This window comes from Parasteatoda tepidariorum, chromosome 5, assembly GCF_043381705.1.
Source record: "Parasteatoda tepidariorum isolate YZ-2023 chromosome 5, CAS_Ptep_4.0, whole genome shotgun sequence".
NCBI lineage: Eukaryota > Metazoa > Arthropoda > Arachnida > Araneae > Theridiidae > Parasteatoda > Parasteatoda tepidariorum.
Window position 1 is genome coordinate 59,017,365 of NC_092208.1, and position 16,214 is coordinate 59,033,578.

At 29.3% G+C, this 16,214-nt stretch overlaps 1 protein-coding gene across 1 annotated transcript in view; it reads left to right on the forward strand.

Annotated features, from left to right (window-relative positions):
* The first annotated feature begins 280 nt into the window (after positions 1–280).
* LOC139425657 (uncharacterized protein DDB_G0290685-like) overlaps positions 281–16,214 on the forward strand; it is a 17,266-nt gene continuing 1,332 nt past the window's right edge. The window contains exons 1-5 of the mRNA XM_071181060.1: positions 281–571; positions 6,930–7,204; positions 7,776–7,813; positions 12,039–12,285; positions 12,873–12,910. Coding sequence (XP_071037161.1) covers positions 281–571; positions 6,930–7,204; positions 7,776–7,813; positions 12,039–12,285; positions 12,873–12,910 — 889 coding nt within the window. The remainder of the gene's footprint in view (positions 572–6,929; positions 7,205–7,775; positions 7,814–12,038; positions 12,286–12,872; positions 12,911–16,214) is intronic.

Consider the following 16,214-nt stretch of genomic DNA (forward strand, 5'->3'; position numbering starts at 1 on the left):
CAAACCAAAATAGATTATTTTTTTAATTTATATTAACCTCGAAATTGTGATTCGTGTGTCAACAGTCAATAATTGTTTCTCAAGTTTCTATTACGCCCTGGAAATTATCATTTGTGGTAAAGTATTTTAATTAAACATTATGTGAGAAATTTTAAACATTGTTAGAACGTATAAGGCAAAATAAAGACATAGTGAAAGACAATTTATTTATTTCTCAGAGATATTAGGTTTACATTAGAAATCAAAAACCACGAAATTACTTTGAAATTATAAATTGCTTATGTACGCCCGGGTCTTTAGTGGTGATGACCATGATGATGATGATGGCCATGGTGATGTCCGTGATGATGATGATGACCGTGATGATGGTGATGACCGTGATGATGATGGTGGCCGTGGTGATGATGGTGCCCGTGATGATGATGGTGGTGATGTCCATGATGATGGTGGTGACCATGGTGATGATGATGTCCATGATGATGGTGATGTCCATGATGATGATGGCCGTGGTGATGATGACCATGGTGATGATGTCGGGCATCTACTTNTCTCTGTATTTGAGAATCAACAAGTTGTGTTGTCAACTTACATTGAACAACTATCCTTTACCTCAAGATAATGTGCATTTAGTGGTGATGTTAGTTAACTTTTTTAGTAGTTTAACTTTTCGTCAAACACTTAATATATCTAAAGGATAAAATGCCAACAAGAACCATTGTTGTAAAATAATTCAGTTTTATCACCAAAAAAAATTCTAAAAGATCACACAATTCACAATTCCTTAAAATGCGAATTTAAAAGATATTGAAGGATTATGAATATATTTATAAATATTAAACGATTACGCACCGATATGATAGTTATTTTTTCCTTTGTTAAACAAAATACAATTTTTTTCCAAAAACTTAAATCATTTAAAAGGTCAATCTAGTAAATAATATGGAATAAAATTGTAAACTCAGAAACTGAATTAAATTATTAACATAAGAATTGTCACTTATGCAAATTCTTAAATTATTAAATATGGATCTACTGCAGAGATGGCAAACTAATATTTAAGAAAAGTTCGTAATTTGTTATTGTATTATGTAAAAAGAATAACATTTCCTTTTGAAATAATATTCAAAATATTCTTTTAAATAAATTTAATAGTGAGAATTTATCATTAATAACAATAATGAATTGGTCATCAATTAATTAGAATTATAATAATAAGAACTTACCATCTTTTCTAGAATTTCGTTAAAGTAGATGCCAAAGCAACTGCTAGTTATCCAAGGGTATTTTTAGAGCAAATTGATATCTTACAACTCTTACTTTCTGCTTTTATAGTAATAAAGACGTATAACAAGCTGTTGATTTATTTACAAAAAAAATCGTGAAGTTTTTTTTAAACTCCCTTGGTTCTATTTGCCTCAATGGTCACAGGTGATGTCCAGTACTAAATTGACCAACTCAAGGATTAGATAATAAAGAAGAGTAATTCTTTCACTTTCTACTTATTGGTTTGATTCAACAAATTTAGTGAAGCGTGTTATTGTGTTATTTTGCACTATCAAAGTTACGTTATTCTTTCAAAACATATTATTATGAAATTAGTCTTACAACAATTATGCTAACATATTTTGCATTTCAGAAAATATTACATAACGCATCTTTTCCCTTCGTTACTTAATACGGCATTTTTTTTAATGTTGCATGATATGCTTTTTTTAAAATGTGTTAAAATATAAACTTTATTTTCAAAGCATATAAAAAGTGTTTTACGAAATTACTGTATTATAAAAGAGGGGACGAAATAAAGAAAAAAAATAAACAAAGGAACTCAATTTTGTTAAATCAACTGACACCGATTCCAAAATACTGTACTTGCCTCATTGTTACTTATAGAGAAAAATAACTTATTGCTGAAGTATATGTACCAAGTTATCTATGAGGGGTATATTAATTCTCAGTCATTGTTTTTGAGTAATTAATCTATTCAGTAACTTTCAAGTAATTAATATCTAATTTTTAGTACAATTTTAATCTTAATAAGTAATTTTTAATATTTTAAAGGGATATAAAAATAACTTAACACTCTTTAATTTCTTTCAATACTAATAAAGAATCTAAGCTTTTGAAAACTGTATTCTCTTACCAGTGCCTATGTATCAAATTAACATTTTAAAAAATCCTATATCCCCTGTATTAACAACTACAGTCAGATTTTAATCTCGTGCACATTTTTTTTCAAAAAAAATTTCTTTATTAATTAAACTTATTTACATCCAAATTGTTAAATATTTCCTTTTTCCCTTATGTGCATTGTACCCTAATGAAACACGCAGAACTATACCAGAAAAATATTGATTTTCATCAAATATTGGCTATTTTTATCACACATTTTCATACACAATTTTCATCAATATCTTGTTTAAAAATGCTATGAGGTGGGGAATTTCAAAAAATGTTAATATTCTATATGAAAAAGGATAAAATTTTACTACAGTTGTAGGAGCGTGACATTCAAAGAAATTTAATGAGAACATATAAAATTGCAAATATGGTGATAACAACACAGTAACAACTCGAAAATAAAGAACTTTAAATGAAAATAAAATGCAGTTAAAATAAAGGTAAAAACTAGCTCAAGAATTAATTCATATAAAAAAGTATAGCTTCGTTCACAATATGTTTAAAAACAAGCGAAAGATTTCATAAAAATCTCTGAGAAATTTTTCCGCAGAAAGCAAATCATACGCTGTCATTGCGGAAAGTCTTACTGCAAACCAAGTTTTGTTTCTGTGATGAAGTCCCTTTACCACGAGACTTAGTTCTTCGATAATGAACTAAAACTGCTGGAAACTAATCTGTATTGCCGACATCTTCAATTTGCAGAAGTAGGAATTTGAGTTGAAATCAGTCCTTTCTTTCCTTGCATCTTTATAGAAATATTAAGGTTAGAAATATTCGTTTTCACTATTTACTTAACAAGAGCTTTTTTTTACTTGCGTGGTTGGAACAATTTTTTTTCAACAGGTTTCTTATCCTTCCTTAATTTCTTGGAGCAGCCTTGGGATAAGTTTATCTCTTTAGGAGGAATGTAGCAGGCTAGAGCTATTGCATGAAAAATCCACTACTTCGAAACCTGCAATCGATGATTCTGGTCTATTTTCATCAAGATCCACCTGTTTAAACCCCTGGGTTTTGATAACATTATTTATAATTTGGTTAGTCTCGCAAATGACAGTAATTTTTAGTGAGACAAGGCCTAGAAGACTCACAGAAACGTGTATAATCTTCTTCTCCGAAAATTTTCCGATTGAAATATTTCTCATTGCTAAAAGCCGTTTTATTTTATGGAGTCAGAAACTAAAAGGAAGTAACGCCACGCAAATAAAATACCTTATAGATAAAGATTGTACTACCTGGATTCTAGATTACACAGCATCCATTCATTAACAGCTGGTTTGAAAAAGTTCTTAAATGGCCCGAAAAAAGTTTTACCTAAATGCTGCAATTTGTGATTTGTGTGGAATTACAACAATAATTCCATTGTCAATAAATAAATGACTTAAACAGTTATTTAACGGTAACAGTTATTTAATTTTTCGTTTAACAGTGTCCATTATAACTATGTATTCAGATCTATCCAGATTTTGTTACTTCACTTTCTGTCTCGGGTGAGGATCCATTCAACATGCAAATTTAAATCTACCGTGAGAAAAAACAAAGATGAGGGTATAGAATTATCAAAAGCGTTAATAAATCACCACACAGTAACAAGAACAAAATTTCACCAGATGTTTATTAGCTTAATTGCTCTTGGAAATTTTGGATAAGATCTTTATGAAAATTACGAACTGAAGTAAATGCAGTTTTATTTAAATTATAGATGCCGATTAATTTAATTTTATTCATTATAGATTTAATTTGTCTTCTTGAATTCGTTTTTCTAAATTATTAATATATTCCTTAGCATTAAATTTGTTGAACTAAAGACTTTTTGGGCCTGAATTCTGCATTGCAATGTTTGGATGCCATCTGGAAATCCATTATACCGATTCTCAACAGTATTTTATTTTCATCAGTACTTAGTATGCAGCTAGTTTATCACTGCCAATTCAAACACTAACGTTTGTATTATTAGTCTAGCTGTTTTAGCTATCTAGATAGCTGTTTAAGCTATCTTTTAACGCTCTTATCCCATAACTGGTCTCTGATTCTAGTGAAAACAACGCCGTTGCTTAGTACAAACATAGTAAAGCATTTTTCTCTCGTTTTAAGCCTAGCGTAATTCAAAAGACAAATTTTATATTTATTTTAATAAGATAATTTCTTCAAAGCACTATGTGTTATTGTTACATCTTCTATTGTTATAGAATAGTTACAATTTCTTTTAGTAACGCACTTTCCTCTTGTTTTAAGCTTTGTAATATTAAAAAGCTTAGTTTTATATTTATTTGAATACGATAATTGCTGCAAGACACTGTGCGTTATCAAAACTGTGTTGAAATCAACCGAACAACTAGTGAGGATAGAGAGATTGTAAATACGAAAACATGCTTAATTTCCGGAGATAACAAAGAGGGGCTTAAAGATGGTTATTAAAAACACCTTTAAGTTTCCAAATTCAATAAAAATGGTTTTGATATTTTTCATCTCGCTTTCCTCTCTTGTGGATTCTACATATTTGTTTTTGTCACTTCCTCGCTTAAATATTAATTGGTGATATCTAACATGCATAGCTTTTTCCCTTCATTTTGACAAGGACTCAAAAAATATGCGTTAAAGGTGCTGATTATTGAACACTCTGTGCTTTCAATAACTTTTGCGTTAAAAAAAATGTACGATAGTTGCCCGACACAATTTCTTAATTATTTCATTTAAGAAATATATATTTTTTTCGATTAAAACTGTCGACTTTTTGATTGAAATTTCAAGTTAATGCGAAAAATATGTCTGTGTGAAAAAAATTTTGAATTGTTTGCATTACATCAAAGAAATGAGTTCACGTTCTTCTTTCTCAATTCTTACGAGTATTTTTAAAAAGTTTTATCTTTAATTCTCATTACTATGTATGCTGATATAAAAGCATAGTTTTGGTTATAGAATGAAAAAAAGCAATTTTTTTTTCAATGATAGTTAAATATTTTTTACCAGGCACCGATAAAATATATAATACAGAACACAATCAAAGCGCACAGTGAAAACAAAATTCACCGCATCAGAATGTATGGTGTATTGTATGCTTGAGGTACATTTTTTTATACACATAAATTTCCTCTAGTTGCATGCTTCAAAATTTCAATAATTCATTTTAATCGATTTTATTATCATAATAACTTATGATAAAATTTATTACTTAATGATATAAATTTTGAGGTAAAAATATTTCGAATGATAAAAATATTCTTTGCGATAAAAATATTATTTTCTTAAAACACGCGATTCTCATCTTCAGGGAAGCAAAAGAATTCCCCACTTGAGTTTAAGTTATTAAAAAAAGTTATATATAGTGGTTTATGTAAACTCTAAAATCTTTGCACATAACTGAAGTATAGAAAAGTAAACAATTTTCACTAAACAGTTCAGGTGCGTTTTATGTACATAACTTTTGAGCTAATGATCAGATCTTCACGTTCTAAGACGCAATCTTAATGGCTCAAGGGGTTGATCCCAAATATGCTAATTAAAAAGAGCAGACGTTATTTTAAGCTGCGAAATCAAACAAAAAAAACATACTTTCTCAGAATAAACATACATTTTTTTCAACGGGTTCCAGTTCCTGATCTACAAAATATAGGGAGTAGCCGCAATCTGCGAAGTATGGTCCCCATAGTTTGGCCAGGAGAGCGGTTCGAAGTTTGGACCCCTTAATGTTAATTTTACTTTTTGCTTTTTTCGCCATAACTCGAGAACTTTTTAAGCGAGTTCAAAAAAATTTTGAATTTTAAATATACTTCTTCAAAATTCTATTTCTCATGAACTATTCTACCGATTTCGCTCAAATTTTGTATTTTGTCACGTAAAATTACATACATTAAATTAATGTAAAATATTATATACCTTACAATTCAAAATGTTTTCGACTATTATTAAATAAGAAATAATAAATTTAAACAAAAATTTATTTTTTGCATGGATAAACGAATTTTATAAGTATGTGCTGAAACTTTTCAGTTCGCTTGAAAAGTTCTCGAGATATGGCGAATACGTAAAAAGTAGAATTAGCTTTAAAGGGTCTAAGCTTCGGACTACTCTCCTGATCAAACTATGGTGATTTCGGCTACCCCCTATATTTTGGGGGTCAGAAACCCGAATCCGTTTGAAAAAAAGGTATGCTTATTCAGAGAACGTAGGTTTTTGTGTCTGATTTCATAACTTAAAATATCGTCTGCACTAATTAGCATATTTGAGGTCACCCCCTCGAACCTTTACGAATGATTCCTAGAACGTGAAGATCCTATCATTAGATCAAAAGTTATTCAAAGTGGTCAAAAACTTTTCTTTCGCACTCTATATTACCATAAACTTGTAAATGTTAAGATGTTGAGAAAAGTTAATGGATTTAAATAAACGTATGGACTTTTCCCAAACGTATAAAATAATAAAAATTAAAATTCGAAAAAAAAATTTTAAATTTTAGCAAGAGGCAGAATCCCGAGTAAAAGTTTTAATCAAATTAGTATATTTTTTGCATGGAATATTCCTCTAAAGTGTAGTTCATGTGTCAATAGCCTTTATATATTCTATACATTCTCGAAATTACAATTTGCAATTAAACTTATATTTTTATAAAGCTCAATTTTCCCAAATATTTTAGCAAAACTGCATAATGTTGACTCGTGAATGCATGAGGCAAAATAAAAATATGGTGAAAGACTATTTATTTCTCCTTGATATTGGCTGTACACAGGAACATAAAAAGTACGAAGTTCTTTTAGAACCATACATTGCTTTTGGGAGTTTGGGTCTTTAATGATGATGACCATGGTGATGATGGCCGTGGTGATGTCCGTGATGATGGCCATGGTGATGTCCGTGATGATGATGATGTCCGTGATGATGGTGATGTCCATGGTGATGATGATGTCCATGATGATGATGATGGTGGTGTCCATGGTGGTGATGGTGACCATGATGATGATGATGACCGTGGTGATGATGATGCCCGTGATGGTGGCCATGGTGGTGATGATGCCGAGCATCTACTCCAACGGTGGATTCCGCATTGCTTTTTATAGCTAACAATACGATGCACACAGCAACCAGCAAAACAATAGAAAGCCTCTAAAAATAAAAACGAAAGCTTTAGTTTCTACCATTTGTTTAAAAGGAAAAGAACTCTTAATGTATGAATTAATAACTTAGTTCTTTTTTTTTAAACATTAAAATTAAAATTATTTTTGCAACTTACTTAAAAACATGTTAGAAAATCTCTGCATTTTAGAATTAAATTACATTTTAAGCTTATTTATATGATTCTCTTTAACATAAAATTGATATAACCTATATAATAATTTCAAACGATAAAGTTAATTGTTTGACACTAAATGTATCTGAATGGTGAAATGCCTATATCAACTATTATACCATGATCTAATTTTTCAGTTGCTTGAAATTTTTAAAATCAATTAAAATTTTGAAAAAATTCAAACTCTGTAAAAATTTGAACTTTGAAGGTAATTTTTATAATGAAAAATGCGTGTTATTATGAAGCGCACTATTTGCACACTATATTCCTACAACATTTATATTTTTGGTACTATGATACATATTTTTACTTTCAGCAAGACACTTAAAATAACTATTTTAAAAGAACAATCTGGTAAATAGTATGTAATAAAATTGTTAACTCAGAAATTATCTGCAATTGAAAAACTAACTTAAACTTGAAACATTTAAATACGCTATTACTAAGGCAAAACTAATAGTTAGAGCTTTAATTTTACTGTTAATTCACGATATACAATTGTTTCAAACATTATATCAGAATTAAAAGTTAAATAATGTTTTAAATGAAATTCAAAATAACAATAATTTACCATCTTTTCTAGAATTTCGTTGAAGTATATGCCAAAGCAACTTCTTGTAATCCAAGAATAATTTTAGAACAGATTGATGATTTACAATTCTTTCCTTCTGCTTTTATAGTAAGAAAGATTTATAACAATGCTATTGAATTCATTTTACGAAAAAAAAGGTAGTGTTTTTTATATACTCTATTAATACTATTTAACGCAATGGTCACGCATGACAGCAAGTTCAAGATTGACCAATTGATAGATTAGATAATATAGAAGAGTAACTCCTTCACTTTCTATTTCTTGGCTTGTTACAGCAAATTCTGTGAACCGTAATACTCTGTTACTTTCCATTACGGAAACTATTTGTGACATAAACTTTTTAAAAAGTTGATTACGAAATTAGTGTTGGTACACATTATCTAAAATAATTATAATTTCAGTAAATATTACATAAAAGATATTTTTTCATTTATTGTAAAAAAAAATCCTTAACCCCTTCCTTCTCGCTAACGTAAAAATGACAGGGTGAGTTTTCGTTCGCTATTTCTCGCTCCCGTGATATTGACGGGCTGGAGTGTTCAGTAGGAATGCGCAAATAAGAATAAAACTAATTCATTTCTTTTGTCCGGAAAACATTTTATTTCTCATTTCACACACCATATAGCAGTGCCAGGATATTTTTAAGGTAAATGTAAATAGTTAGTTCATTTTAAACTAGATACTAGCACTAATCAAATACGTGTATTTGGCAAAATAGACACTTTTATGACCATTTTCTTGAAAATTAAGAGATCGTTAAGGGGTTAAATGACATGATTAATTTTGCAAAGCATACCAAAAAAAAACTTTCATTTAAAAAGCACATAAAAACGATATTTCAAAATTACTGCATTAGAAAAGAAGTGTTGAATTGTAGAAGAAAAAACAATTAAAGCCATTTTGGAATATTAAATCAAATTGATACAATCGGTTTTAAAAATCAGTATTATTTGTGAGAGAAATATTAATTGTTGCTTATATCTTACTTATAACTTACATGTATTCTTAAGCTTTCTTTTCGGGGGAGTTAATTGTTATCCACTTTCTATCATTATTATAGATGAAGGAAAGAGTAACCAAAATATATTATACACCCCTTAAATAGTTTTTGTTTCAATTGAATGAAGATTGTTTCCGAAAATACACTATTTCATGGTACATGCACATGAAAGCAGCTTTAAAAAAATAGTTTTATACTGTAATACAACAACAGCCAGACTAAACTTTTGATTCTTATGCACTTTTCTTTTTCATTTTTTCAATTGTTTCCTTAAGACTGTTCATTAACGATGTAATTTTTAAGATGTACATATTGGTCACTTGTCAATAATGTACTCTTGAATTGTTACACTTATTTCTGACCAAACATCAATAAACATTAGTTATTAGTTTCGAAAAACGGGCACATTATGAAAAATTCGCTAAAAACTAATAAGAAACAAAATAATAATTTTCTGAAAAAGGTACTCATTATCAGAAGAAAAAAAAATCAGCTGGGAACCGGTTCGAGCTCGTTACAAAGTTCTCATATGCTTTTTTACTACTTTTAGTCAAACCATGCAACCATTCAAAAATCCGTTTCAACTTAGGCTTACTCACTTACATAAAAATATTATAGATCCCAGACTCGGAAAGTATACAAGCTTGAGCGGGCTTAAAAAGCGAGCCCTAACTCATCTTTTTTTACACACTTACTTAAACTATTTTAATAGCCAAGATTCAGCCGATATTTAACTTATATAGAATTGTCAAATTCACCCGATATTTTATAGCCGTTATTCAGCCTATGTCAGTTCAATATAAAAGTGTCAGACTCAACCGATGTTTTGTAGCTGTTATTCAGCCAAAATAAACCCTGCATAAAATTGCACGATTGTCTCGATATTTTATAGCCGTTACTCAGCCAATATAGACCATAGATAAAAATTTTGCGATTCACCATACATTTTAAAGCCGTTATATAGTCAATATAGACCCGATTTAAAATTGTCCAATTTATCCTTTATTTAATAGCCGTTACTCATCCAATATTGGCCATATATAGAATTGTTACGATATTGACCGTATATAGAATTCATCCGATATTTTATAGCCACTATGCAGACAATGTTTACCCCATATAGAAATTGCCAAATTCATGTGATATTTAATTGCCCTTATTTAGCCAATATCGGCTCTATACAGATTTGTTCAGTTCACCCGATATTTTATAGCCGTTATTCAGTCCACCTTGGTTCGATATAGAAATGTCCAACTCAACCGATATTTTATAGCAGTTAATCAGCTAATACTTAAAATTGTCCGATTGTCCCAATATTTTATAGCAGTTACTCAACCAATGTAGATAATATGTAAAATTGTACGATTCACCTGATATTTTAAAGAGGTTATTTATTTGAGACCACCACTTTATTTTATTCTTTAAAAGAATGTTTCTTTATCAGAAAATTTTACTATGTGATTGTAATCTGTATCAGATAACCTTAATATGATACGAGCTTCGAAATTTAAATTTATTTGAGACCACCACTACAGATTATTCTTTAAAAGAATGTATCGGTATCAGATGAACTTTAATATGAGATTGCTAAACGTTAAAGTCATATCCTAAAAAATGTAATTCATTTTATTTACATACTTTTTCGAGAAAAATTCCTGTTTGTGTTTTAAAATGTATTAAAATGTGTGAGTACATTAAAAAAATGTTTTAATGTATGTATTTATTTACCTTTTATGTATCAATATTGACTTAGTAAATTGAATTTATTGCAAGATCAGATTTCTCTGAATAAACACGCTTTTTTTTTTCAACGGGTTCCTGTTCCTGACCTACAAAATATAGGAGCGGTTCAATGTTTGGACCCCTTAATGTTAATTTCAGTTTTTGCGCTTTTCGCCATAACTCGAGAACTTTTTAAGCGAGTTAAAAAAAAAAAATTGAATTTTAAATATACTTCTTCAGAATTCTATTTCTCAGGAACTATTCCACCGATTTCGCTCAAATTTTGTATTTTGTCACGTAAAATTACATACATTAATTTAATGTAACAGATTATATACCTTACAATTCAAAATTTTTTCGATCATTATTAAATGAAAAATAATAAATATACACAAACATTTATTTTTTGCATAGAATTATCTTTGGATAACCGAATTTTATAAGTATGTGCAGAAACTTGTCAGTTCGCTTAAAAAGTTCTCGAGATATGGCGAATGCGTAAAACGTAAAATTAACATTAAAGGGTCTAAACTTTGGACTACTCTCCTGATCAAACTATGGAGACCATATTTCCCAGATTTCAGCCACCCTCCTATATTTTGTGGGTCAGAGACCCGAATCCGTCGAAAAAAAGGTATGCTGATTAAGAGAACGTACGTTTTTGTGTCTGATTTCATAATTTAAAATATCGTCTGCACTAATTAATTAGCATATTTGAGGTCACCCCCTCGAACCTTTAAGAATGATTCCTAGAACGTGAAGATCCTATCATTAGATCAAAAGTTATTCAAAGTGGTAAAAAAAAATTTCTCGCACTGTACAATACGATAAACTTGTAAATGTTAAGATGTTAAGAAAAGTTAATATATTTAAATAAACGTATGGACTTTTCCCAAACGTGTAAAATAATAAAAATTAAAATTAGAGAAAAAATTTTAATTTTAGCAAGAGGCAGAATCCCGAGTAAAAATATTAAACAAATTAGTCTATTTTTTGCATGGAATATTCCTCTAAAGTGTAGTTCCTGCGACAATAGCCTTTATATATACTATACACTCTCGAAATTACAATCTGCTGTTAAACTTATATTTTTAGAAAGCTCAATTTTCCCAAGCATTTTAGCAAAACTTCATGATGTAGACTCCTAAATGCATGAGGCAAAATAAAAATATGGTGAAAGACTATTTATTTTTCCTTGATATTGGCTGTAAATTGGAACATAAAAAGTACGAAGTTCTTTTAAAACCATACATTGCTTTTGTAAGTTTGGGTCTTTAATGATGATGACCATGGTGATGATGGCCATGGTGATGTCCGTGATGATGATGATGTCCGTGATGATGGTGGTGTCCATGGTGATGATGATGTCCATGATGATGATGATGTCCATGATGATGATGGTGGTGATGTCCGTGGTGATGATGGTGACCATGATGATGATGATGACCGTGGTGATGATGATGGCCGTGATGGTGGCCATGGTGGTGATGATGACGAGCATCTACTCCAACGGTGGATTCCGCATTGCTTTTTATAGCTAACAATACGATGCACGCAGCAACCAGCAAAACAATAGAAAGCCTCTAAAAATAAAAGTGAAAGTTTGTTTCTACAATTTGTTAAAAAGGAAACGAACTCTTACTGTATGAATTAATAACTTAGTTCTTTTTTGATTTAAAAATAAAAAAAAGACATTTAAATTAAAAATATTTTTGCAACTTACTTAAAAACACGTTAGAAAATCCCTGCGTTTTAAAATTAAATTACATTTTAAGCTTATTTATATGATTGTCCTTAACATAAAATTGATATAATTTTTGCACCTCAATAATAATTTCAAACGATATAGTTAGTTGTTTAACACTAAATGTATCTGAATGAGGAAATGTCTATCTTAACTATTATACCGTGATCTAAATTTTCAGTTGTTTGAAATTTTTAAAATCAAGTCAAAATTTTGAAAAAATTCAAACTCTGTAAAAATTTGAACTTTGAAGCTATTTTTTATAATGAAAAATGCGTGTTATTATGATGCACACTATTTCTTATTCCTACGACATTTATATTTTTGGTACTATGATACATATTTTTACTTTCAGCAAGACGCTTGAAATAACTATTTTAAAAGAACAATCTGGTAAATAGTATGAAATAAAATTGTAAACTCAGAAATTATCTGAAATTGAAGAACTAACTTAAATTTGAAACATTTAAATACGCTATTACTAAGGCAAAGCTAATAGTTAGAGCTTTAATTTTACTGTTAATTCACGATATACAATTGTTTTAAACATTATATCAGGATTAAAAGTTAAATAATGTTTTAAATGAAATTCAAAATAATGATAATTTACCATCTTTTCTAGAATTTCGTCGAAGTAGATGCCAAAACAACTTCTTGTATTCCAAGAATAATTTTAGGACAGATTGATGATTTACAATTGTTTCCTTCTGCTTTTATAGTAAGAAAGATTTATAACGATGCTATTGAATTCATTGAAAAAAAAGGTTGTGTTTTTTATGTACTCTATTAATACTATTTAACGCAATGGTCACGGATGACAGCAAGTTTAAGATTGACCAATTGATAGATTAGATAATAAAGAAGAGTAACTCTTTCACTTTCTATTTCCTGGCTTGTTGCAGCGAATTCGGTGAACCATAATACTCTATTACTTTTCCTTATGGAAACTATTCGTGAAATAAATTTTTAAAAAAGTTTATTACGAAATTAGTGTTGGTACGCATCATCTAAAATATTTATAATCTCAGTAAATATTACATAATATATATTTTTCGTGTATTGTAAAAAAATCCTTAAGTTACATCATTAAATACGCAAAGCAGACCAAAGAAAACTTTTATTTAAAAAGTACATAAAAAATATATTTTAAAATTACTGTATTAGAAAAGAGGTGTTAAGTCGTAGAAGAAAAACAATTAAAGCCATTTTGGAATGTTAAATCAAATTGATACAATCGGTTTTAAAAATCAGTATTATTTGTGAGAGAAATATCAATTATTGCTTATATCTTACTTATAACTTATATGTATTCCTAAGCTTTCTTTTCGGGGGAGCTAATTGTAATCCCCTTTTTAGCATTATATATATGAAGGAAAAAATAACCAAAATAACCCTCACACCCCTTAAATAGTTTTTGTTACAATTTTTTGAAAATTGTTTCCGAAAATATACTATTTCATGGTACATGCATATAAAAAGCAACTTTAAAAAAAATAGTTTTTTACTGTAATACAACAACGGACAGACAAAACTTTTGAACCTTATGCACTTTTCTTTTTCATTTTTCCAATTATTTCCTTAAGACTGTTCATTAACGATACAAATTTTAAGGTGCAAATATTGGTCACATAGGTCAATGATGTACTCAAGAGTTGTTATACTTATTTCCGTCCAAACAACAATAAACATTAGTAATTAGTTTCGAAAAACGTGCGCATAATGAAAAATTCGTTAAAACATAATAGAAAACAAAATAATAATTTTCTGAAAAAAGGTGCTCATTATCAGAAGAAGAAAAATCGGTTGGAAAACGGTTCGAATTCGTTACAAAGTTTTCTTATGCTTTTTTAATACTTGTAGTCAAACCATACAAACATTCAAAAATCCGTTTCAACTTAGGCTTACTCATTTACATAAAAATATTATCGATCCCAGACTCGAAAAGTCTACAAGCTTGAGAGCGGGCTTAAGAAGTGAGCCCTAACTCATATTTTTTACACACTTACTTAAACTATACCCTAGCAGCAAAATAACTTGGGAATTCATTAGGCCAATATTCACCAATCTTGGCTTAACAAGGTCTTAAAGGGCCTTTTTTTTTACAAATATTAGACCTATATAGAAAAGTCCGAATCACCCGATATTTTATAGCCGTTATGCAGCTTATGTCAGTTCGATATAGAAGTGTCAGACTGAACTGATGTTTTATAGCAGTTATTCAGCCAAAATAAACCCTACATAAAATTGCCCGATTGTCTCGATATCTTATAGCCGTTACTCAGCCAATATAGACCATAAATAAAATTATACGATTCACCATATATTTCAAAGCCGTTATATAGTCAATATAGACCTGATTTAAATTGTCCAATTGACCCTATATTTAATAGCCGTTACTCAACCAACATTGGCCATAAATAGAATAGTTACGATATTGACCATATATATAGTTCACCCGATATTTTATCGCCACTACTCAGACAATGTTTACCCCATATAGAAATTGCCAAATTCATGGGATATTTTATTGCCCTTATTTAGCCAATATCGACTCTATACAGATTTTTTCAGTTCACCCGATATTTTATAGCCATTATTCAGCCCACCTTGCTTTGATATAGAAATGTGCAACTCAACCGATGTTTTATAGCCGTTAATCAGCTAATATAAACCCTACTTAAAATCGTCCGATTGTCCCAATATTTTATAGCAGTTACTCAACCAATATAGATAATATGTAGAATTGTACGATTCACCCGATATTTTAAAGACATTATTTATTTGAGACCACCACTTTATTTTATTCTTTAAAAGAATGTTTCTTTATCAGAAAATTTTACTATGTGATTGTAATCTGTATCAGATAACCTTAATATGATACGAGCTTCGAAATTTAAATTTACTTGAGACCACCACTACAGATTATTCATTAAAAGAATGTATCGGTATCAGATGAACTTTAATATGAGATTTCTAAACGTTAAAGTCGTATCCTAAAAAATTTAATTCCTTTTATTGACATACTTTTTCGAGAAAAATTCCTGTTTGTGTTTTAAAATGTATTAAAATTTGTGTGTTCATTAAAAAAAATTTTAAAGTATGTATTTATTTACCTTTTATGTATCAATATTGACTTAGTAAATTGAATTTATTGTAAGATTAGAATGCTCTGAATAAAAACACTTTTTCTTTCAACGGATTCGAGTTTCTGACCCACAAAATATAGGGAGTAGCCGCAATCTGCGAAGTATGGTCCCCATAGTTTAGGCAAGAGAGCAGTTCAATGTTTGGAAACCTTAATGTTAGTTTCACTTTTTGCGTTTTTCGCCATAACTCGAGAGCTTTTAAATCGAGTTAAAAAAAATTTCGAATTTTAAATATACTTCTTCAAAATTCTATTTCTCATGAACTATTCTACCGATTTCGCTCAAATTTTATATTTTGTCACTTAAAATTACAAACATTAAATTAATGTAAAAGATTATATATCTTACAATTCAAAATTTTTTCGACTATTATTAAATAAAAAATAATAAATGTATACAAAAAAAAAGTTTTTTGCATTGAATTATGTTTGGGCAAACGAATTTTATAAGTATGTGCTGAAACTTTTCAGTTCGCTAAAAAAGTTCTCGAGATATTGCGAATACGTAAAAAGTAGAATTGGTATTAAAGGGTCTAAGCTTTGGACTACTCT